Genomic DNA, 24,877 nt, shown 5'->3' with positions numbered 1-24,877 from the left:
TTTGCCCAAGAGTTAGCTTATCCACTTCTTATGCTAGCAGGGCTGTTACTGCCAAAGCCCTCAAACATGGGGGCCAACTCTTAGAAACGCCATCTAGTTGTTTAGAGAGGTAGGCCACTGGCCCCAGCCAGGGCCCAATGGTCTGGGTCAAAACTCTAACCGCCATTTCTTTTTCTCTGTCTGACACATATAGTGTAAAAGGTTTTGTCTGGTCAGGTAGCCCCAGGGCTAGGGCCGACATGAGTTTTTCTTTTAACTCATGAAAAGCTCGTTGCTGTTGGTTGTAATAGATGTAGTTTATCCAATCTACGTTTTTATTAACTGTCACCCACCAAAATATTGACTCAAATCCTGCAGCTATTTGATTTTGGGCTTTAAATTGATCTGGTATTCCCTTTTGGATTCCAATTGCATCTAAATAGATGTGAGAGTCGAAAGGCCCAAAAGGGGCTTCTCTCACTTTACAATGTCTTATTTTTCCTCCCTCTGGTTGATGAAATGCCAGGGTGAAAGGGATAGCCAATTGGACTAAAGCACAAATGCCACTCCAGTTATTTGGCAGAGTGCCCAGTAAAGGTCCACCACAATACCACCACACATCTGCTTGGGGATGAACCAGGGCTGACTGATTGATAAGCTCTTGAAAATTCTTAAGCTCACTGCATCCCTTCAGGTCTCCAAGGAATGCTAAGTTTTCTCCGTCATGAGAGACACGAAGTGAACCTAGTGTTGGAAAACAGAAGCGGGATGGCCCTCGAGGGCTGACCCGCAGGGTGCTCGACTTCCAGATATAGCAGAAAGAGCTTGGCATGATTTAATACTCCAGGCTGTAGAATCCTGGAAAAGAGCTACCATGCAGCCCATGCCTGGTTGACTGGAGGACCACCTTAGTGGAAAGGGGACGATCTGAGCCTCTGGCCTGCCATGTGCACAAGCATAACAATTGCTTTTGTTTAACATGTGGAGGGAATATTTGATCCATTCCAACCAGGCATTTGCATCTTGGTAACCTGCTTAATTGCCAAAGTTTGTATTAAGTCTTTAACTTCTATGATCCTCTAGTAAAATGAACGTATGGTTTTAGGAAATTACAAAAACCGGTTGGGGAAGTCCATCCTTGCTCTGTAGTGGTCCACAGAATGTTGGACCAACTATGGCATAAAAGCTCTACATCCAGGGGCAAGACTCCTAGTTGGCACTGGGGTCTTTATGGAAATCTCCCTGGATTAAATGGTCCCAATTTACTAATTCCCAGTCTGAGGAGAGCCAGGAAGGTGAGAGGTACTTTTCTGAAGTAGAGGGCTGTCTTTGACTTGGTAAGTCCCCACAGGGTATAACAAGGCAAGCATTAAATGCAATAGTTTGAGGCAAAATTGACTTGGTTATGTTAATAACTAGATGGTCAGCAATAGAGTGAGGAAAGAAGAAAGAGTAATAGAATAGATGAAAGAGTTAAATTTTTCTTAGCTTAGTTTGGTAGGGTTTTCCCCTGGGACTATGGCCTACGACTCTGGAGGGGGTGGTGCTTTCTTGACTTGGGTGTGATGAATCCATCCCCTTTCCATTGTACGAACAGCAGTCTCAGCGGTTAGCAGCACAAGGTAAGCTCCTTCACAGGCTGGCTCGAGTTTTCCTTCTTACGTGATCTTTAGGCTGGAGCTGATTTACCAGAAATTCTAGGGGTGGTACGTGTGCTAAAAGACTTTTAGTTTTGAGGGAAAGGAAAGTGTATATAATTTTTAAGAAATTAGACAATGCTTCTTGTGTGATTTTTATACCAGAGAAGCTAAATTTCACCTTTATATTAGTGTGTTATTAATGTTAAACTTAGTTTTAATAAAACTTCGTAGACATATTTATTCAATTTTTAATGTTGGACCATAAGGTAAGATTTTTATAGACTCTTTTTAACCTTTTATAGTTTTTGTTAAAGAGCAGGTTAGTGATTTAAGAAAAAACCCGTTGTGTTTTTATTTTAATGTTTAGTTCACAGAAAAACTGGATGATACCTCTTTTACTTTAGCTAATATGTTTACACACAGAATTTTCTTTATGATTAATGTTTTAAAACTTGCTTAAGCCTTCAAAACAAAACTTTTTTTTAACCTTTTAATGTAGGTAAAAATCCACATTCTTATGCCTCCTTATAATCCCTTTACCAAAGGTATATTTTACTTTCCTTATACACCTTGCATATAAACTGTTTCTTCAATAGTTTTACATTCAGGAGGCCCAATTACTTTTAAATTATACAACATTTCTTGCATAAATTCTTTTTTATAACTTTTTTTTCTCTTTCATGACTTTCACAGACAATTCTTTGACATGCGTTAACTTTCTGACTTATTACAAACATTTCTTTCTTTAAACAACCAGTTAATTTATTTCAGGATAAGAATTTACCATATAACATTCTTTTTACATAAATTTCGCGGCCCCCCCCCCCCAACTTTTTTTCCCTTTTTTTTGAAGATGATAACCATTCTTTTCCAAAGCGAACTTCCTTTATGTCTGTGGACTAGACTGTCTAAGGCCACAAGATTAGAAGTTACTATAATACATGTTACACTGTTAACTTTTAGCACACTTTACTTTTGTTGAAAACCTTGTAAGTTTGGGATTTCAGTTATCCTTTGCTATTAATAAGAACTTGTTTAGTTCAAATTAACTTAGAATTGGTATAGATGGCTTTTTTTTTTTTTCCTTCAATTACCCATGAGGAACCATCTATCATCCTGTCCTGAAGGGAGTTCCTCTTAGGTCTGGTCGAACCTTTGTATAGTAATTAAGATTTAAATCCCCTGTTAGGAAACCTGCTGGGTTAAGGGAATTTTCAGTAGTTAATGTTAAATCATCTTTTTTCTTTTTTTTCTAACAGAATACCCTTATACTTTAAGATTTTTAAGTTAGTAAGCTACCTTTTTGTCTTTTTTTTTTTTTTTTTTTTAACTTAGGATACTTCTGAACTGGTAAGGTGTGCTCACAATGAGGTTTCCCCTAAACGTTATTTTTCTACTTTCTTCTGTTAGCAAAGCAGTTGCCGCTACAGATTGAATGCATTTGGGCCATCCGCAGCTTACTGGGTCAAGGATTTTTGATAGGAAGTCTAGGGGTTATCAGCGGCCTCAATGCTTTTGGGGTATTCCCTTGTTTACACTGACAACAAGAAAGTGGTATTGGAGTGTTATAGGGTTATGGATAATACCTTTAATTATCAATTATAGGTTTTAAATTTACCTTGGCTTTTAAAGGAATAGGGTACACTGTTTTTTTTCTTAACTACTTGTATATCTCTCTCTTTCTCTCTTTCCTTGACTCCCTCTTTGTTTTTCTGTCTCTTCCTGTCACTTTCTCTCTCTCTTTGCCTCTTTCCCTCTCTGTCTCTTTCCTCTCTCTCTCTCTCTCTCTGCTGGTCTTTCCTTGCCTCTGTCAGCTGCTTATGCTGCTGTTCTCTCAACCACTGTGAGGGGGATCTAAAACCAGCTGTAACCAAGTGTCTATGTACAGGAACTGGTTTGCGTGCCCTGGCTTACAGGTTACCTTGTGCCATACCTTTGAAACAAGGGACCTGTCAAGGCTTACTTCTGATGGGAAATCCACCTCTAATGCTGGCCAGTCTATTTCACATAAAGTTCTAACTTTTCCTGGTGTCAGAGTAACACCATAATCTCCCTTAAATCCTTTCTTGAAATTTTTCAACATAGTTCCTGGTGGGGTGGGCTTACTTTGTGCCTGACCCATGCTTCCTCGAGACAAAACACCACATGCACACCGCAAAACAAAGAACAGGTAAAAAGGGCACACAGACACTTTCACAGTTTACACCAAACCAGAGTCAAAACCAAATCAGAGTATCAAGAAATCCAAGCCAGGTCAAAACCAAAACCAAAGTATCAAGCAATCCAAGTCAAGTCAAAAACAAAAACCAAAGTGCTGGTACAGACACGCCGTGGGTGATCAGGCCACGCTTCCACTCAAATGGAGTGGTCAAGTTCCAAAGACCAGTCTTACCAAGTTTCAGATGTCCAGACTGCAAGTGCCAGTTCTTTCCCGGTGTTCAGCCACTGCGTTGACCCTCTGCGGGGGCCTGCCGTGCACTGCTCTGACGAGGCATTCCACTGGGGCAAATGCCTACCCAGGAGCGCTCTCAGGATCTGCGTCGCTCAAGCTGGCTGGAGTCCCCACAGGGATGCTCCACAAGGCAGGCCTAAGCTGCCTAAGGGGCTGCCTTGGCCTCTGTTAATCACCTCGCTTCCTGGTCAGGGTACCAAGAAATGTAGCAGAACAAGCCATAGACAAAACTCCTCAGACACCGGGTTAAAGAAGTGAGGAGCTTTATTCAGCTGGAAATTTCGGCAGACTTGCATCTCAAAAGCCGAGCTCCTCAAGTGAGCAATTCCTGTCCCTTTTAAGGGCCTACAACTCTAAGGGGGTCTGTGTGAGAGGGTCGTGATTGATTGAGCAAGCAGGGGGTACATGACTGGGGGCTGCAAGCACCAGTAATCAGAATGGAACAGAACAGGACAGAGATTGTCACAGTGCTTTTCCATTCAATGTCTGGAATCTATAGATGACATAACCGGTTAGGTCAGGGGTCGATCTTTAACTACCAGGCCCAGGGCGCAGCGCCGGGCTGCCTGCCTGTGGATTTCATTTCGCCTTTTAGTTTTTACTTCTTCTTTCTTCGGAGGCAGAAGTTGGGCATAAGACAATATGAGGGGTGGTCTCCTCTCTTAGTAGAAGGGTGTTATTCGCACTTGTCATTTTGAAAGCACACCAAGAGGGGTGGGCAGGGGTTTTTATTTTTAACACAAGGGGCTTTTACTGTTGTGTCTTTTTTTTACTGACTGAGTTGGACTGTATAATCGAAGCTAATTTTGATTGGCTAATCTGAATAGAGCAAGGATGTGGGTTACAGTGGTAGGACAAGTAGTTTCAGCAGGAAGAATAGTTGTAGAGTGCGTAACTAAGGGAACAGAACAGATGTAAGTTATAGATTAGGACTGGTGGGAAGGGTTGTTTATAGCACAGTTAACTATAGAAACTGGAGAAACAAAGAACAGGAAGAACACAGAACTAAAACTTTTTGAAGATGAATTTATCATCTCTGACATGTGTCTAGTCTCTGTTAGCTGGAGTTGGACTGTACAAATCGACACTGAACTTGATTGGCTAAAAAAAAAGGGGCAGCGGTGTGATTACACTGGTGGACAATGGGAGGGGTGATTTACAGATTGATTAGCAGATGTGGGCTCTGTAGATAAGGAATGATAGGAAAGTTGTTTACTGAAACTAAAACAGGGAGGCATAAAGGATAAGGAATGTAGTTTGGCTTTGGGAGTAGGGAGCAAAGAGCAAGGACGCTAAACAAGCCAAACTTTTAAAGAGGATCTCTTTTTATATCTGACAACTAAGATCAAAGCAGAACTGAAGGAGATAGAGACAGGAAAAACCTTTCAAAAATCAATGAATACAGGAGCTGGTTATTTGAAAAGATCAGCAAATAGATAGATTGCTAGCCAGACTAATGAAGAAGAAAAAAGAGAAGAAGCAAATAGACACAATAAAAAATGATAAAGGGGATATCACCACTGATCCCACAGAAATAGACTACCATCAGAGAATACTATAACACCTCTACACAAATAAACTAGAAAATTTAGAAGAAATGGATAAGTTCCTGGACACATACACCCTCCCAAGTCTAAACCAGGAAGAAGTTGAATCCCTGAATAGACCAATAACAAGTTCTGAAATTGAGGCAGTAACTAATAGCCTAGCAACCAAAAAAAGCCCAGGATCAGACAGATTCACAGCCGAATTCTACCAGAGGTATGAAGAGGAGATGGTACCATTCCTTCTGAAACTATTCCAAACAACAGAAAAAGAGGGACACCTCCCTAACTCATTTTATGAGGCCAGCATCATCCTGATACCAAAACCTGGCAGACACACAACAAAAAAAAAGAACATTTCAGGCCAATATCCCTGATGAACATTAATGTGAAAATCCTCAAGAAAATACTGGCAAACCAAATCCAGCAGTACCTCAAAAAGCTTATCCACCACGATCAAGTCGGCTTCATCCCTGGGATGCAACCCTGGTTCAACATACACAAATCAGTAAACTTAATCTATCACATAAACAGAACCAACGACAAAAACCTCTTGAGTATCTCGATAGATGCAGAAAAGTCCCTCGATAAAATTCAACACCTCTTCATGCTAAAAATTATCAATAAACTAGGTATTGATGGAACGTATCTCAAAATAATAATAACTATTTATGACAAACTCACAGCCAATATCATACGGAATGGGAAAAGCCTGGAAGCATTTCCTTTGAAAGCCAGTACAAGACAAAGATGCCCTCTCTCACCACTCTTACTCAATATAGTATTGGAAGTTCTGGCCGGGGCACTCAGGCGATAGAAAGAAATAAAGTTTATTCAAATAGGAAGAGAGGAAGTCAAATTGTCTCTGTTTGCAGATGACATGATTTTATATTTAAAAAACCAATCTTCTCAGCCCCAAATCTCCTTAAGCTGATAAGCAACTTCAGCAAAGTCTCAGGATACAAAAATCACAAGCATTCCTACACACCAATAACAGACAGAGAGCAAAATCATGAGTGAACTCCCATTCACAATTGCGACAAAGAGAATAAAATACCTAGGAATAAAACTCACAAGGGATGTGAGGGACCTCTTCAAGGAGATCTACAAACAACTGCTCAAGGAAATAAAAGAGGACACAAACAAATGGAAAAACATTTCATGCTCATGGATAGGAAGAATCAATATTGAGAAATGGCCATACTGCCCAATTTATAGATTCAATGCTATCCCAATTAAGCTACCATTGACTTTCTTCACAAAATTAGAAAAAACAAACTACTTTAAACTTCACATGGAACCAAAAAACAGCCCATATAGCCAAGGCAATCCTAAGCAAAAAGAGCAAAGCTGGAGGCATCATGCTACCTGACTTCAAACTATACTACGAGGCTACAGTAACCAAAACAGCATGGTACAGGTAGCAAAACAGATATATAGACCAATGGAACAGAACAGAGGCCTCAGAAATAACAGCACACATCTAAAATCATCTGATCTTTGACAAACCTGACAAATATAAGCAATGGGGAAAGGATTTCCTATTTAATAAATCATGTTGGGAAAACTGACTAGCCATACGCAGAAAACAGAAACTGGACCTCTTCTTTACACCTTATGCAAAAATTAACTCAAGATGGATTAAAGACTTAAACGTAAGACCTAAAACCATAAAAACCCTAGAAGAAAACCCAGGCAATACCATTCAGGACATAGGTATGGGCAAAGACTTCATGACTAAAACACCAAAAGCAATGGCAACAAAAGCCAAAATTGACAAATGGGATCTAATTAAACTAAAGAGTTTCTGCAAAGCAAAAGAAACAATCATCAGAGTGAACAGGCAACCTACAGAATGGGAGAAAATTTTTGCAATATATCCATCTGACAGAAGGCTAATATCTAGGATCTACAAAGAACTTAAACAAATTTACAAGAAAAAAACAATCCCATCAAAAAGTGGACGAAGGATATTAACAGGCACTTCTCAAAAGAAGACATTTACTCAGCCAACAAACATATGAAAAAAAGCCCATCATCACTGGTCAGTTAGAATGGTGATCATTAAAAAGTCAGGAAATAACAGATGCTGGAGAAATAAAAACTCTTTTATACTATTGTTGGGAGTGTAAATTAGTTCAACCATTGTGGAAGGTGGTGTGGCAATTCCTCAAGGATCTAGAACCAGAAATACCATTTGACCCAGTATAAATCATTCTACTATAAAGGTGCTTTCACACATATGTTTGTCGCAGCACTATTCACAATAGAAAAGACTTGGAACCCACCCAAATGCCTATCAATGATAGACTGTATAAAGAAAATGTGGCACATATACACCATGGAATACTATGCAGACATAAAAAAGGATGTGTTCATGTCCTTTGCAGAGACATGGATGAAGCTAGAAACCATCATTCTCAGCAAACTAACACAGGAACAGAAAACCAAACACCACATGTTCTCACTCATAAGTGGAAGTTGAGCAATGATAACACATGGACACAGGGAAGGGAACATCACATACTGGGGTCTGTCAGGGGGTGGGAGGCTAGGGGAGGGATAGCATTAGGAGAATTTCCTAATGTAGATGATGGGTTGATGGGTGCAGCAAACCAACATGCCATGTGTATACCTATGTAACAAACCTGCATGTTCTGCACATATATCCCAGAACTTAAAGTATTAAAAAAAAAATAAATAAACAGTATGGAAAGGTAGGGGTAGAAAGTAACTTCATAGTGGAGAAATCTAACAATCATCACCCCAGTCAGGTGTTTAAGATCAATATCAGCAGTCATAAATTATGTTGGTAGTATGTATCCTTGTCATAATGTGACAAAAATGGCACTTTAACTCTGTTATCTTCTTTCCCAAACCCCATAACCCTGGTCTAATTATGAGTAACAACATCAGATACATTCTGCTCAGGGGATACCCTGCAAAATACCTGACCAGTATTATTCAAAACTGTCAAGATCATCAAAAATAAGAAAAATCTGAGAAACTGTCACAGCCAAGGGAACTTAAGGAGAGATGACAACTAGAGCAATTTGGTATTCTGGATGGGTTGCTAGAACAGAAACATGCTGGGGAAAAGATAAGGATATTTGATTAACATATGGACTTTAGTTAGTAACAACGTATCAATTTTGGTATATTAATGATAAGTGCACCATAGTAACGTAACATGTTAATAGGGAAACTGGGTGTGAGGTGTATGAGAAGTCTCTGTACATTCTTCTGTATTTTTTTTTAAATCTAAAACTATTTTAAATAATAGGGTCAATTTTTAAAAAAGAAGATGTTTCTATTAGAAAGCCAGGATTATGGGCTTATCAAGCAGATGTTTACAGCAAATTCTCTGCTGATCTATGGGGGGAGGAGATCCGCAAATGGTGTTTTATAAACCTCTGTTTTCTAATTTTAAGAAAGTTGGATTTTTCCAAAAGGAAAAAGATTTTGCATGGTATATAGAAGTTGGTGCATGCATTCATACCTACATTAAATCTGTTATCACCCAGAACCAGACAGCATTTTTCAGTAAAAATTTAGATATTTGATTCCTCCTGCAATTCATGTACTTTATTTGCCTTTTGCTTTTCTTTTAAAAAAAAAAAAATTACATACGCTACTATTTAGCTATGGCTTGCTGTGGTATATAGTCATATAGTCATTTATCTGTCTAACACCCTTCCCTTCTGAAAGCAACAATTTCCTCCTTCTGGGAGTTACACTTGTCTGTTTCCACCACCCAAACCATATGGTTCCATTAATATTTGCCATGCTATTACATTTTCTTATTCCTGACCCCAGACTGGTTTTGGGTCCACCAAATCTATGATGGTCTCCTACAATTCCCAACTCAAATGGATTGGTCCAAAAGGTGTCCCTTGTTTCATGCTAAAACTATCAGAGCTAGTCTCAAGCTATTTAAGCCTGGACCATAAAGAGAAGTAGTCACACTATTTTGATTGAAAAACTCTTAAGGTTTAAAACCCAGGACAGTTCATTGTTCATGCATCATGCTATGCAGAGAAGATTGGGTCACACTGAGAGAAAATAAAGCTGTCTAAGGAGTGTAGCCACAATGAGAGATACCTGGTGGTGCTCAGCTCACCAGCTCTAGCTGTTTCTGAGAACAAATGCAAGCCTGCCCTTGTCATCTCAGATTGTTCCACATATTCTAGAATAAATAAACTGATGATCCAAATTTGTCAGAGCTGGTTTCTAATCCTAGCACCCAACGAAAGTCTAAAGTACTAAGTTTAGGCAATACCCTAGGCTGCCATTTTTTAAGACAGGAACTTGCTGAATTTAGAGCCCTCTCTCTCAAGGGCTTCAGCAGGCCCTCAACCTCAGCCTGCTTCCTGAACTGTGTGATGCAGAGTACACTCTGTATTTTATACTCAAAGTATAGTAGGATAGTATATTTCAAAGAATCAAATGGAAATAAATGAATCTCTGAAAAACATGTGTTCAAAAATGCGATAAGGATTAGAAGTTTAGTTTAAAGATTCTTCAAAATCATGTATCTATATAAATATATATATATATTTGTGAATTCAAATGGTTTATGGTATGATTTACAAGATATATGAGATCTCTACTGACTAAAAATCAAATGTATGTTAACACTTGCAAAGTGTTGTGAGAAAAAAAGGTTATGTATCTCGCTAGTGATTTTAATGAAACTTAAAGCATAATAACATTTATTACTTCATTATTATATGGCTACCCACAATGGTGTATATTGCAGCTGTGATCTGCTACAGACAAAACCAGATAATTCTCTAGATTGTTTTTGATGGAGTATCTGTCCCTGCATTTGTGAATATTTGCTGATAAGATCTCGCTTTCCTTCCTGACTGGAAGGGCACTGGTGGCTGAGAACAGGAAGGAAGCAAGTGTTCTCTTCTTTTATTTTTCTGTGTTGCATGATCATTACAGTTTTCCTTCCACCTTTAAATCCAAAGAAGAAGTCGTCTTTAAAAAAATAAAGGTGACTTACTTCTTTCTTTCTTTTCTTTTTTTTTTTTTTCTTTTTTGGCGATAGATCTTTAAACAACGTTGAAACAGGAAAATTCTCACTCTCCCATTGAAATCTGATTCCTTTAGAGTGTAAGAGTGATGGCTTATCACTTAGAGTCACTTTTCTGTGAAACTTTTTGAATCAGATAACTCCCTAAACTGCGGAATAATGAACTGGGAAAGAGGACTAACTCGAATGTCAGACACTTCTTTTGTCCTCTGTTTTGGCTGTCTGCTATATCACAGAAAACCTGGTTAGGAAATTGATGTAAATAATGTATTTTTTAAAGGAAACAAAGATGAAAATTCTGAAAATGTGTTTCCTTTTTAAAAGAAGAACTAGAGCAGAGGGAAAGATAAATCAGGAATTAAAAGTTGCATTAAAGAAATAATAGAAAAATGCCTAAATAATTATTGGTTCTGACTGAGAAAGAATAGCTGTGCGAAAGATGTGGAAAGTAAAATTGCACATGGAAATGGACTTTAATACATACTTCGCCATATTGATCAGCGTTTACCCATGTCTCTCAATTACTGTCCTTTTTATTTATATTTTCAAAGTTGAAATATGACCTGTTTGCTTGAATATTAATAAATATATGCACTGAATGTGTTTGCCCATAATTCTGAATACTACATATACATTTTAAGTATGACTCATTGAGTATGCACAGAGAAATGTATGTGTATACACATAAAATGGCATAGAAATTTGCATATGAGGTACACATATGATGTTTACTAGTCTGTAAATGAGAGCATATTAACACTTTATTTATTAGATATGTATGGTCTGTATTTCAGAGATGATTTACACAATGAAGAAAGTACATGCACTTTGGGCTTCTGTATGCCTGCTGCTTAATCTTGCCCCTGCCCCTCTTAATGCTGATTCTGAGGAAGATGAAGAACACACAATTATCACAGGTAAAATATTAGAAGCAATTATCTTTTTAAGCTAGTTAAAGCTCTCAATTTTAATCTAAAAAATCTACCATATTTTTCCATTGTGGAGGGAAATTAGTTGTTATTGAAGTGATATTTTTCTTTGGAAATTTATTATACCTAATGTGTGTGTGTGCGTGTGTGTGTGTATACACACACATGTGTGTTTTAAACAGTCTGAAACCAAGTAACTTTAGCTGAAACACTTCTCTCTTTTTTTCAGCATACAATATTAAACACTGGAGTAGCTCTGGGCTATTGCAAGGAGCAAAATGTTGTAAAAACAACTCCCTATGACATTTGATGCTACCCTTTGGCTAGGAAAAGTGTGAGGAGGAAAGGGAACTTCAGACATCTGAGGTTTCAGCTATTCTCTCTTTCTTCCCCATATTTCCAAAATCAAAACTTCCCAGTTGAGACTAATATAAAAATCTAGTCAACCAGGACACCAAAGGATCTAGTAATATAAGTTAGATCTAATCACATAAAACTCTGTGTCTAAAAATGAGACTATTAACAATAAAAAATAGAGCAAGGAGAAACTGTATGGTGATGGTTATTGTGGATATATACCTTTCTTAAAGTAACATTTTGTGGCAAATTAGTAAATTGTTGACAGAAATCTCAAGCATTGGTATTAATGAGAGAATATTAACAAAATGATAGCTTATTTTTGTATAGTGTTTTAAGATGTAAAAAAGATTTCCATAAATGCATTCTTATTTGATAGCTTTAATAGCTTTTTAAAATGACTGTGTTCAGTGTACTTTAATAAAGTTTGAATAAATACATCTTCTGGGCCTGAATCTGTGGAAGGTGCTAGAGAAACAGGTATGGCTGAGATGAGGTGCTCAAGAATCTCACCGTTTCCTAGGGGAGTGTGAAGGGTGGACAGTTTATTTCCGTATAAAGTAGTAAACAAAGTGACAGAAGCATGGAGAGTGCTGCTGTTGATGGGAAGAGGAAGGAGATTCAATCAAGCTTGGCTCTCTGAGGGCTCCACAAGGGGAAGTCATGTTATAAAAATTTCCTAGAGATGAAGCATTATTTAGTAAAAACCCTAATGTACCTTTTTGAAAATAGGAATTTGAACATTATGAGTTTCAATCCCTCATTCGGCTTTTTTCTCAAAAGGTGGTGGGTTAAAATTCTAACATTCTGGAGGTTACAGAAACAAGGAAGATGGAGGATAAAATAAGTCTTAACAGGGAAAAAACAGGCAATCTCACTTGTGGGAAGTGAGAAGCAAATAGATCCAAGTGTTCCCTGTATTTGTCCCAGTCCAATTTTCCTCAACTGGACTGAGAAAATGAATATTGGTTAACCAGGAAGTTCCTGAAATTGTGGCTGCTGCCACTGTCAATCAATAATCCAGAATTAAGTCATCAGTAATTAAGCCAGAATTTAAAATTACTATAAGGTAGCTTCCAAACCTAGGTGGTAACAAAGAATTTTGATATTTAAGCTAGACTTAAAGACCTCTTCACCAACTAGTTGCAGTTTTATCTAGTTTTATTTTGTTTTTGTTTAAAATTAATTTTTATAATAACCTTATCTCACATCTGAAAAAATTCTATTTTGGAGATACAATTTATCACATGATGCTAAGATCATAACATCATTTTACAGAAGTATATTATTTAATTGAAATAAGGTACTCTTATTAATAGAAAAATACATCAAATTTTATTGCTTCTCTCACAAGCAAATAGTAGATGATTTTTTAACAGTCAAATCAGCAGGGAGGATAATCTAGAATTAACGTCTAGATAAGGCAAAAATGATAACAAAAAGAGTAGTGATAAGCTTTTTAAAACAATTCCATTGGGCTAGGAGACAGAAAATTAAGAGTGAACATTTAGTGAAAGGCAAGTATCTTTTGTAGGATTTAGAATCAGACAGACGTGAGTTTGCAGGTGTAGTTTGCCACCTAGTACCTTTGTGAGACTGAATAAGTTATTTAAACTTTCTGACTACCAGTGTCCTAAACTGTAAATGAATAACGTAAATAACTAATTTCCTATGATTTTTATATAAAAAGTGGAAAAGCATCTGGCACATTTTCTGACACAGAGAAGGCAAAAGGTACATGTGTTTGTTCTTCCCTGCCAGAAAATAAAATAAAATAAAATAAAATCCCTTAATTAGAGTCTAGCAGCATGTGGATTCTTAGATGGTAAGTTACCTGAAAGCCCTAGATTCACAAATAAGTTCCAAGAGGATGAGTATTCTTACAGTCAAGGGCATGACATATTTTCAGGCAGCAAATATTATAGTAAGCTTCTATCCAACATCCCAGGACATGGGGTGGGGGGAGGGGAGGGGAAGGCAGGATTGTAACCTTTAGACTATGAGACATAAAATTCATGACATCAAAGGCAAATGATTCAATATAAACCATAATTCTATTTATATGACTGGATCAGATTAAATTCCTTTTAGATTGCCCTCTATGTGTTTTGCTTTCTCATGGCTGCTGGCAGATAATTATTACCTCTGTAAACATTTCCTTCAAGTCTCAATTTCAAGTCTCAGGAAAGTTATCGCTGACCCCTTCAGGCTAATTTAGGTATCCTACTGTTCACTCGCACAGCACCCAGGACTTTCTGAATGTTTATGTAAGTCCTTAGTGTCTATATGCTCCATGAACGAGGGGTTGCTGTCATCTAATTTACTGTCATATCTGTAGTGACAGCACAGTGCTTGACGCATGGTCAATACCCAATTATTAACGTTCAAAAGGGTTTATTCAAAATAAGAAATGAAAACCGAGGCAGATTTCCATCCCTTTTGGGTGAAGTGGCATGGCACTGTGGGTCACACAGCACACCTGGCCATTGCTTGAGTCTAGGGATGCTGTGCTTAGGTGTGGGCTGCAAGATCACTGCACAAAGAATATTCTAATACAGGATTTCTATAAGAAATACATTAAAGTGTGAATAAAGACAAATAATCACCTAATAACAAAATATAATTCATAAAAGTTAATAGTGTTTCTCCTAGAAAATTTCTATAAAATTATCACCTACTTCCATTATTGAAACCATTTTTAGTTTCATAAAGGTGAATGTTTGAAAAAAAATGTTGTTGATTGAGTGGAAATTATATAATTAAAACCGTATGTTTGATCCAAATGCTACTTTAGGAATCTCAGTCACATATCTGTGACAATATCATGTAGTTATTAAGAATGTGTGAGATAGCTGTTGTAAAACCATATGAGGATCAATTTTAAACCCATCATTTATGGTATGAATTTAAGTTATCTACTTAATTTCTGCAATGCTATTTTATAATTTATAAAATGAAGATAATAATGCCTAACTCAGTAGGTGATTATGATCATTAAAGAGTACAATTACAAAAATGTCAAGGGTATTGTAATTACTCAGTGAGCAACATTAGCTATTGTTGCTAGGTACGACTACTACAGCTAGTTTATCGGCTTTTGCCTTTGTGGTGCACTGCCACCACCTGCTGGCAAAATTACTCAATAGCAGATTGAACTAGAGGTGATTATATCTTTAATGCAGAAAATGGAAAAAAGATTTAGCTTGATAATAAACACTATCAAATATATTAAGAATAAAAAGTAGAGAAATCATCAATTAGTATCTGATAAAATTATTGATTTATAAAAAATGATTTTTCTGAATATACATGGCAATGCAGGTATTAGGTAAAGTTCCTTGTGTTCTGCAGATACAGATGTTTATTCAAGTTTTCTATCTGAAACACTACCTCAATAACTTGTCTCTAAAGTTCTAAAGTAATGTTAACTTGGGAATGAATAACATCACATTATATGAGAATTTCTACAGCAATTTGAGATAATGGTATATAGCTGTAAAATTAAAAATGCCAGAATATTTTTATTCCTGCTTTGTTATGTGAATTCTGGGGTCCCATATTTAAGGAACTGATAGGTCACATTTTTATTGGTTTCAAAACAAACACGTCTAGAGTTCAGAAACTCACGATATGTAATTTGATGATACTTACTGTGGGCCTGCTGTAAGTCAGACGCACCACTTAGGGTCTTCACACCAAATTTTCTGGTTTCTCATAACAACTCAAAATGTCAGCTTGGCATTCTAAAATCCTTAAGTAAAGACAAAAAAATATAAACAGCATTTACAATTATTCATAAATGTGCCACTCAGAAAAAAAACATTCAATGATTTTTAAAACTGACAATTATAACTTCAGTGATAGAGAAAATGTGTTTTAACAAGTCATTTTGGTTCATACATTTTTCGATTTTTAGAAAGTATTTTTAGCAATCCTCAATTATATTTATGTTATGAATTTCTATTAAAAAGTACTTGTGTATCTAATTTAAGAAAAATGGAAAATTTTACCATGAAGTACTCATATTTATAGGTACCAGAAACTCTCTATATGCCTGAGACCTTCTAAAGCAAATTATCATATTTTAGATATGTTCATCAACATGAAATGTTAGATAAAGGATTTGAAAAAAAAAAGAAATGACATTTAAACTTGTCAATGTTCACCAATATTTCTTAACTCACTTTGATACAATTATTTGTATATAGACTATAGATATTTATTGGATTTAGTAACACTGTTATTGGTTTAAAATTATTTTAAAAATCATGTTGGTAAACACAAACATTATATTTTGTCAATTGAATATAACTCCAGAAAAATTTGAAGACACACAAATGCATATGTGCATAAAACTCAACTTTAGTTAAAGATTTGATCAACATTCTTACTTGCTAATTAGCTATTTTATGACAATTGTGTTTGGTGCTGAAACTATCCCTGTATCATAATAATTCTCTGTCATATGTTATTCTAAGTTAACAAATTCTGGACCTGAAAAACATACTCTTCTATCAGTTCTGTAAGCTCAATTTATTTCAATTGAAAAAAATAATCAATTAACTTATCAAATAGATCAAAATAATGAGATGGTATTATGTAAATTTAACTAGTATTTTTAAAAATTGAAAGCAGTGTTAGTAGTTGAGATAAAATTTACGTTTTCAAAAATAATTAGTGTCACATGAATCAAACAGCATGAAAATGCCAACTTATGTATAGAAAGCTGTATTTTTAATCCTTTCAAGATTGTAATGGCTACTTACAATTTTATGACTCATATAAAAAATTAACAATATCATTTCAATCATTTTGTTACAAAAAGTTTTAACATTACTAAAATAAGACTAATACTTGCTATTAATTCAAAATTGATTAGAATAATAATATATTATGGGTGGAATGCAATTAATAAAATTATCTAATTTAACTTTTATTACACACATATTTTCTGTTTCAAAAAATTCACATTTTGAAATTACAGGAAATTTAAAACTGATTTCTTTTGAGACAATTATACTCCAAAAACTTATCCTGTATTTTATGCTTTAAAAATATTTTATGTGAAAATATTAAAGTCTCATTCATTTTTTGGTTGTTGTTCAAAGTAAACTATTTTAGAATGCATAAAAACACTTTTGTTCAAGATATTTATACTCATCTGTTTAATTCAATATAATATTGCTGCCCTCTAGAGGCAAAATTGGTTTAGGTCATTTATAGGTTTCAATATTCCCCATAAGAGATTAATAAAACAATTGCCAAAGACATAGAAAATACATAGACTCAATATGCAGAAAATATTCAAGAAGTATTATATGGCATTTTTGTCATTATTCTTTTGGTTGCACCACTCACAATTTTCAGTGTCTATCTTTACTGGTAAACAAATAGACTTTACTTAACATTAGGCTTCTATTAATTTTATTGGACTTGAAAAAAATAAAATGTTTAAAAAATCTAGTTGAGTTCCCTATATGTCTATGTCCATTCCCAGGATAGAAAATTCTGTTATGAAAATTAGGAGTTAAATATTTAAAGAAAAAATATATAACGTGAAGTCAAAAGAATTGCCTCATTCTATTTAAAACATAGAAAGCATTATTTACATTATTTCAACATTATTAAAACCCAAGCATGGTATGGTAAGTTAAAATAAAAAGCACCATGAAGTATATTTTTCATAACATCAAACACATAAATTTTTATAATTAGGGAAAATGGTTTAATATAGTGTTATATACATATGTGTGTGTATATATATATATGTGAACGTGAATATGCTGTTGCTTTTAAAGGGTTGTTTTATGTGTAAAAAGTGACACAAGTGTGGGTTAGGGAGAGAAATTCAAAGAACTGTCCATTAGCTGAGTTAAAAGAGGTCTATTGTGGACACATCCACTTGAATGAAGTTGCCTTACAACTACTACTCAATTCCCTCCCAGTTCGGTTGGTACGATTTAAGCAATACCTCTCTAACAAGAGTCTAGAACTTGTGTCTCATTTGGTGAATTTATTAACTTTATCTACCATTTTGATAACTGAATAACTTTTTATAGTTTCTTAGTATGTTTTATTGCACTTTTCCTTAAAATCAGGACATATTAAAAAGGAAATAAAGAACATTATTACAGTGTTGATGGAGATTACATGTTATATCTTTTATTTTTACCTTATAGATACGGAGTTGCCACCACTGAAACTTATGCATTCATTTTGTGCATTCAAGGCGGATGATGGCCCATGTAAAGCAATCATGAAAAGATTTTTCTTCAATATTTTCACTCGACAGTGCGAAGAATTTATATATGGGGGATGTGAAGGAAATCAGAATCGATTTGAAAGTCTGGAAGAGTGCAAAAAAATGTGTACAAGAGGTAGGTTTCTGGGAACCCTTATTACTCAAGACCCTTTAGGGCTATTGAGTCTAATTATGGATTTGATAATTTAGGGAGAAAAGTAATTTCATGCTGTTTTAATATTTCCAAGGAATCTTTTATTTCCACATTTTTAGACTTTCAGGGAATCCTAAAAACATTTAAGGAAAATGATAATTCTGAATTGTACCATGAAATACCCACATTTATAGGTACCAGAAACTCTCTATATGCCCGAGAGACATTTTAAAGCAAATTATCAAATTTTAGGTACGGTCAACTTGCATGTTCAACTATCATTTTTCATTTTTTTCATATCAGTGAATTATAAAATATGAGGCCCCATTTATTGTCTTATACTCTTATCCATAATAAAGACAGAAGAAAAAAACCTCAACTCACGTTCACAGAATTGTGAAGTATTTTTAAAATAAAGTAGGTGTAATTCGGCCTCCCAGACTTGTAATCTCAGTTGGCAGAAGAAAAACTGTTAGTCACATTGACTTAGTCTTTCCTTTGTCAACACAATGGTCTCATCACTATCCTCTCTCAAGATCATGAATCTGGAAATTGAAGCTCTATGGCTCTTAATTACAAAATTCTAAGCTGCATAAAATAGTAGAACTATATATGAAATTTAAGATTTTTTTTATTATTGGAACCTTAAAATACTACAGGAAATAAAAATAGAATACCATAGAAAAGAAAAATCATCCCTGATGACCCTTGTGGACTTTACTAAACCCAATGTTTTATATTAATATTACTAAGTTATAAATTTCAAAAGTATGTCATATTATATTAAACTTTTATTCTGCATTAATCCTACTAAAATTTAACATTTTTGCAAATTTTGCTAATTACCTTATTGTATGGGATTTTATATCTTCTCACTAAGATAAATTACAAATAATTACTGACCAAAATTTTGAATGTTTTTTTTTTTTAATGTCAGGCTATTCTTCCAAATTGTAAGTTACTCAAGGGATAGAATAAGTTGAGTTGCTTTTATTTCCCTAGTTTCTAGACCAATATTCTACCATAGCATGTTCGTAGAGCTGGTTGGATACAATTGAGGTGATACAGAAATGATATCTCTGGTTAGTAACACTAGATGTCTTGTTTTTTGCAAATCAGGCAGCTCTGCATTCTCACTCTGTTACTGCTTTCTAAATAGCTTTTACTAAACAGCCTTGGCATCATGGTGCTCTTGGCCTGTGGGAAAACTTCCATGTGGTGAAAAGAGCGAACTTCTCTCCTCTGTGACTCTGTAAGATGTTTAGTTGTATGCTCCCGAGCTGAAAGAAGAGAATAGACACGAATATATTTCTTTAACCTCACAGCACTGATTTCTCTGTTTCCTCTCCATAGATGCCCTAGGAATGTTACTAACACAGTTTAGGCAGCTCAGTGGTCCTCAGTGGTGCTTTTGGTTTTTGTGATTGCTTGGTCTTTTCCCATTCATCACAGATTTCTATACCCCATTTTCTTCCATACATATTGGGCCAAGTATCCTTTTGTGTTGAGTTGAAAATCATTCTTAGTTGTCAGTACCTTGGCTAGAAGCCTGGTTGCCTCATTCTTTGTAATCCCCACTCTTTCATTTAGCAGGCTATTTATTTTCATCAACTGGCCTCTTTCCTGAAATATATACCTGTTCTTTTTATATATGTGTATAGTTCAAGTCTTATGGTTTATCATTGTGCAAAACTTACTCTTTTCTTTAAAGGTTAGGGAAATGTAATCATTTTGCTCATCAGTGATAGCCTTGCTTATCATCATTTAAAATATCATTTCTGGCTAGCATGTAAATGTAACTCTCTTACCCCCATCTCCTCATTATCTATCAAAATTCACTTGAGGCTGGGTGCAGTGGCTCACACCTGTAATCCCGGCACTTTGGGAGGCTGAGGTGGGTGGATCACCTAAGGTCAGGAGTTTTAGACCAGCCTCACCAATATGGTGAAACTCCGTCCCTACTAAAAATACAAAAATTAGCTGGGTATGGTGGCATGTGCCTGTAGTCCCAGCTACTCAGGAGGCTGAGACAGGAGAATTGCTTAAAACCAGGAGCCAGACGTTGCAGTGAGCCAAGATTGCACCACTGCACTCTAGCTGTGCAACAGAGGAAGACTCCATGAAAAAAAAGAAAAGTCACTTGCAATTATTGTATGAATGTCTGAGTGTTTTATACAGCAGACTACTGATAAGGATATAACTGGTATATGGAAAAAATATGGCTAGACTTTTAAAAACGCACCTAAGGAGAGAATTTAATCGGCAGCCATGATGGATAAGCTTGCAAACAAGACTTTCTCTCCCCAACATAAAGAACTATAAAACTGGACAAAATGTAAAAAACTACTGTTTGCAAGCATTGAACAAAAGGCAGTGCAGGATTGTGACCTCTGGGAGAAGGTAAATACATAAGATGAGCCCTGCAATCTCCCCTGCTTCCTGTGTGAAGGCATTCAGAACCACCATTATATGAAAGAAACCCAAGTACAGCATGGTGGTCTCTCTGAAAAGAGGAGATGGCTATTAGAGATTAGAAAGCAGAAGTGGTTGTGGTTTTTCTAACAATGTGTGTTATATGGTTTCACTCTGTGTCCCTACCCAAATATCATCTTGTAGCTCCCATAATTCCCATATGTTGTGGGAGGGACTGGTGGGAAATGATTGAATCATGGGGGATGGGGCGGGGGGGAAGGTGGTCTTTCCCATGCTATTATCGTGGTAGTGAATGGGTCTCACATGATCTTATGGTTTTAACAAACAGGAGTTTCTCTGCATAAGCTCTCTCTTTGCCTGCCGCTATCCATGTAAGATGTGACTTGCTCACAGTAAATTGGTACCAGTAGAATGGGGTGTTGCTGGAAAGATACCTGAAAATGTGGAAGTGACTTTGGAACTGGGTAACAGGCAGAGGTTGCAACAGTTTGGAGGGCTCAGAAGAAGACAGGAAAATGTTGGAAAGTTTGGAACTTCCAAGAGACTTGTTGAAAGGCTTTGACAAAAATGCTGATAGTGATATGAACGATAAGGTCCAGCCTGAGGTGGTCTCAGATAGAGATGAGGAACTTTTTGGGAAGTTGAGCAAAGCTGACTCTCATTATGTTTTAGCAAAGAGACTGGCAGCATTTTGCCCCTGCCCTAGAGATTCATGGAAAGTTGAGCTTGAAGAAATGATATAGAGTAATTGACAGAATAAATTTCTAAGCACCAAAGCATTCAAGGGGGGTTTAGGTGCTGTTAAAGGCATTCAGTTTCAAAAGAGAAACAGAGCATAAAAGTATGGAAAATTTGCAGCTTGACAATGCAAGTGAAAAGAAAATTACATTCTCTGAGGAAAAATTCAAGCCAGCTGCAGAAATTTGCATAAGTAACAAGGATCTGAATGTTAATCATCAGGAAAATGGGGAAAATATCTCTAGGGCATGTGAGACATTTGTGCCAGCTCTTCCCATCACAGGCCTGGAGGCTTAGGAGGAAAAAGTGGTTTCCTGGACCCGGCCCAGGGTCCTCATGCTGTGTGCGGTCTAGGGACTTCGTGCCCTGTGTCCCAGCCACTCCAGCCATGATTGAAAGGGGTCAACGTAGAGCTAGGGCCAGAGCTTCAGAGGGTGCAAGCCTCGAGCCTTGGCAACTTCCACATGGTATTGAGCCTGAGAGTATACCGAAGTCAAGAATTGAGGTTTGGGAACCTACATCTAGATTTCAGAAGATGTATGGAAATGCCTGGGTGCACAGATAAAAGTTTGCTGCATGGGTGGGGCTCTCATGGAGAACCTCTGCTAGAGCAGTGCAGAAGGGAAATGTAGAGTCAGACCCCCGACACAGATTCCCTACTGGGGCACTGCCTAGTGGAGCTGTGAGAAGAAAGCCACCGTCCTCCAGGCCACAGAATGGTAGATCCATTGACAGCTTGCACCATGCACTTGCACATTTCAAAACTGATCATGCCTTCCCAATAGTCCCCCAGATTCTTAACTCATTTCAGCATTAACTCAGAAGTCCACAGTCCAATGTCTCATCTGAGACAAGGCAAGTCCCTTCTGCCTAGGAGCTTGTAAAATCAAAAGCAAGTTAGTTACTTCCTACATACAATGGGGGTACAGGCATTGGGTAAATACAGCTGTTCCAAATGGGAGAAACTGGCCAAAACAAAGGGTCTACAGGCCCCATGCAAGTCCAAAATCCAGCAGGGCAGTCAAATCCTAAAGCTCCAAAATGATCTCCTTTGACTCCATGTCTCATATCCAGGTCACACTGATGCAAGAGGTGGGCTCCCATGGTCTTGGGCAGCTCTGCCCTTGTGGCTTTGCAGGGTACAGCCTCCCTCCTGGTTGTAACACTTATTTACAGCCAACTGTTCTTTGACAAAATCAACAAAAACACACAGTGGTGAATGGGCACTCTATTCAATAAATGGTGTTGAGAAATTGGATAATCATATGCAGAAGAATAAAACTGGAATAATGTCTCTTGCCTTATACAAAAATGAACTCAAAATAGATTAATGACTTAAATGTAAAACCTGAAACTATAATAATTCTAGAGGAAAATCTGGGAAAAACCCTCCTACATATTGACCTAGGCAAAGAATTTATGACTAAATCCTCAAAAGCAAATGCAAGAGAAACAAAAATAGCCAAATGAGAGTTAAATTGAAGTTGATCCACAAGTAACTTAAATTAAAAATGTTCTGCACAGCCAAAGAAGTATCAGAGTGAACAGATAACCTAAGGAATGAGAAAAATATTTGCAAACTGTGTATTGGACAAAAGACTAATATCTAAAATGTACATGTAACTCAAACAATTCAACAAGAAAATAACAAACCATTTAAAAAATGGACAAAGGACATGAAAAGGTATTTTTCAAAAGAAACATATACACAACCAACAAGCATATGAAAAAATGCTGAAAATCACTAATCATCAGACAAATGCAAATTAAAACCATAATGAGATACCATATTACACCAGTCAGAATGGCTACTATTAAAAAGTCAAAAAATAACAGATGTTGAAGATTAGGAGAAAAAAGAATGCTTATAAATTGTTGCTGGAAATGTAAATTAGTATAACCTGTATGGAAAACAGTATGGAGATTTCCCAAAGACCTAAAAAATAGAACTACCATTTGTTCCAGCAATCCCACTACTGGCTGTCTACCCAAAAGCAAATACATCATTATATCAGAAAGATAACTGTACTTGTATGTTTAGCACAGCACTATTTACAGTAGCAAAGATATAAAATCAACATAAGTGTCTATTAACAGATGATTGGGTAAATAAAATGTGATATTTATATATACACATATACTCCATGGAGTACTACTCAGCCATTAAAAATAAAATCATGTCTTTTATAGCAGCATGGATGGAACTGGAGGCTATTATCTTAAGTGAAATAACTCAGAAACAGAAATTCAAATACCACATGTTCTAATTTATAAGTGGGGGGTAAATAGTGCATACATGTGGGCATAGTAGAATAATAGACAATGGACACTCAGGAAGATGGGAGGATGAAAGGGAACTGGGGAATGAGAAACTATCTAATGGGTACAATAGACACTATCTGGGTTATGGTTACACTAAAATCCACTTCACCACTATGCAATATAACCACGTAACAAAATCGTACTTCTAGCCCCTAAATCTATGAAAATAAAAAAGAAATAAATTTTTAAAAAGAAAAAACAAAGAACTGAAAGAGAAAAAAAGTGCCAATCAGTAATCTACTTCTTAAAATAAGCGCTTTTCAAATCAGCATTATCTGGGGAAATTTATTCCTGGTAGAGCAGCAGTACAATTAGTATTAAAGGATTTAGAATTAAAGCACACGGGAAGGAAGGAGAAAAATATGAGATTATTGTTGTAAAGTTCTGAGGTTTCTACAGGTGACAATGACATACATTACTTGGCACTAGACTGTAATGGATTAGTACATTATAATCCTTAAAGCAACCATTAAAAAAATGAAACAAGCAGAAATAACAAATAGGCCCATAATGAAGATGAAATTATTATTAAAATATTCAATTACAGTAATTCTAAAGAAGACATGAACAGAGGGAAACAGAAACAAAGAAGAAATGAGAAACAGAAATCAAATTGCTAGTGATATTTATACTCAAATTTAATGATAATTAGATTAAATTAAAATTTAATGGTCCAGTCACGCCAGTTAAAAGGTAGATATTATCACTCTGTATGCAAAAATAAATCAAGAACTAACTACATGTTGTCTATAGGAAAGGCCCTTTAAAAATAAGGACAGAGAGATTAAAAGTGAAAGGACAGAAAAAGATATAATATGTAAGCACTAATCATAAGAATGATTAGTAAAAGTAGACTACAGGATAAAAAATACTACCAGGTGGAAAGAAAGATATTTATAATGGGGGTCCATTAATAAAAAAGACACAACAATCCTTAATGCCTATGTGCATGGTCCTAATTATAAAACTCCAAAATTTTTAAAGAAAAAGTTGGCAGAAGTGAGAGTATACAATTATTCAGTTCAGTTTACATACTTCGAGACACCT

At 36.1% G+C, this 24,877-nt stretch overlaps 1 protein-coding gene across 2 annotated transcripts in view; it reads left to right on the top strand.

Annotated features, from left to right (window-relative positions):
• TFPI (tissue factor pathway inhibitor) overlaps positions 1–24,877 on the top strand; it is a 90,304-nt gene that overhangs the window by 39,340 nt on the left and 26,087 nt on the right. For both annotated transcript variants that reach the window (XM_003823514.5, XM_024927920.4), the window contains 2 exons: positions 11,451–11,573; positions 18,122–18,319. In XM_003823514.5, coding sequence (XP_003823562.1) covers positions 11,453–11,573; positions 18,122–18,319 — 319 coding nt within the window. In that variant the 5' untranslated portion in view covers positions 11,451–11,452. The remainder of the gene's footprint in view (positions 1–11,450; positions 11,574–18,121; positions 18,320–24,877) is intronic.

The sequence above is a fragment of the Pan paniscus genome, chromosome 13 (assembly GCF_029289425.2).
Source record: "Pan paniscus chromosome 13, NHGRI_mPanPan1-v2.0_pri, whole genome shotgun sequence".
Taxonomy (NCBI): Eukaryota; Metazoa; Chordata; class Mammalia; order Primates; family Hominidae; genus Pan; species Pan paniscus.
This window is presented reverse-complemented; position numbering and strand designations above follow the sequence as displayed.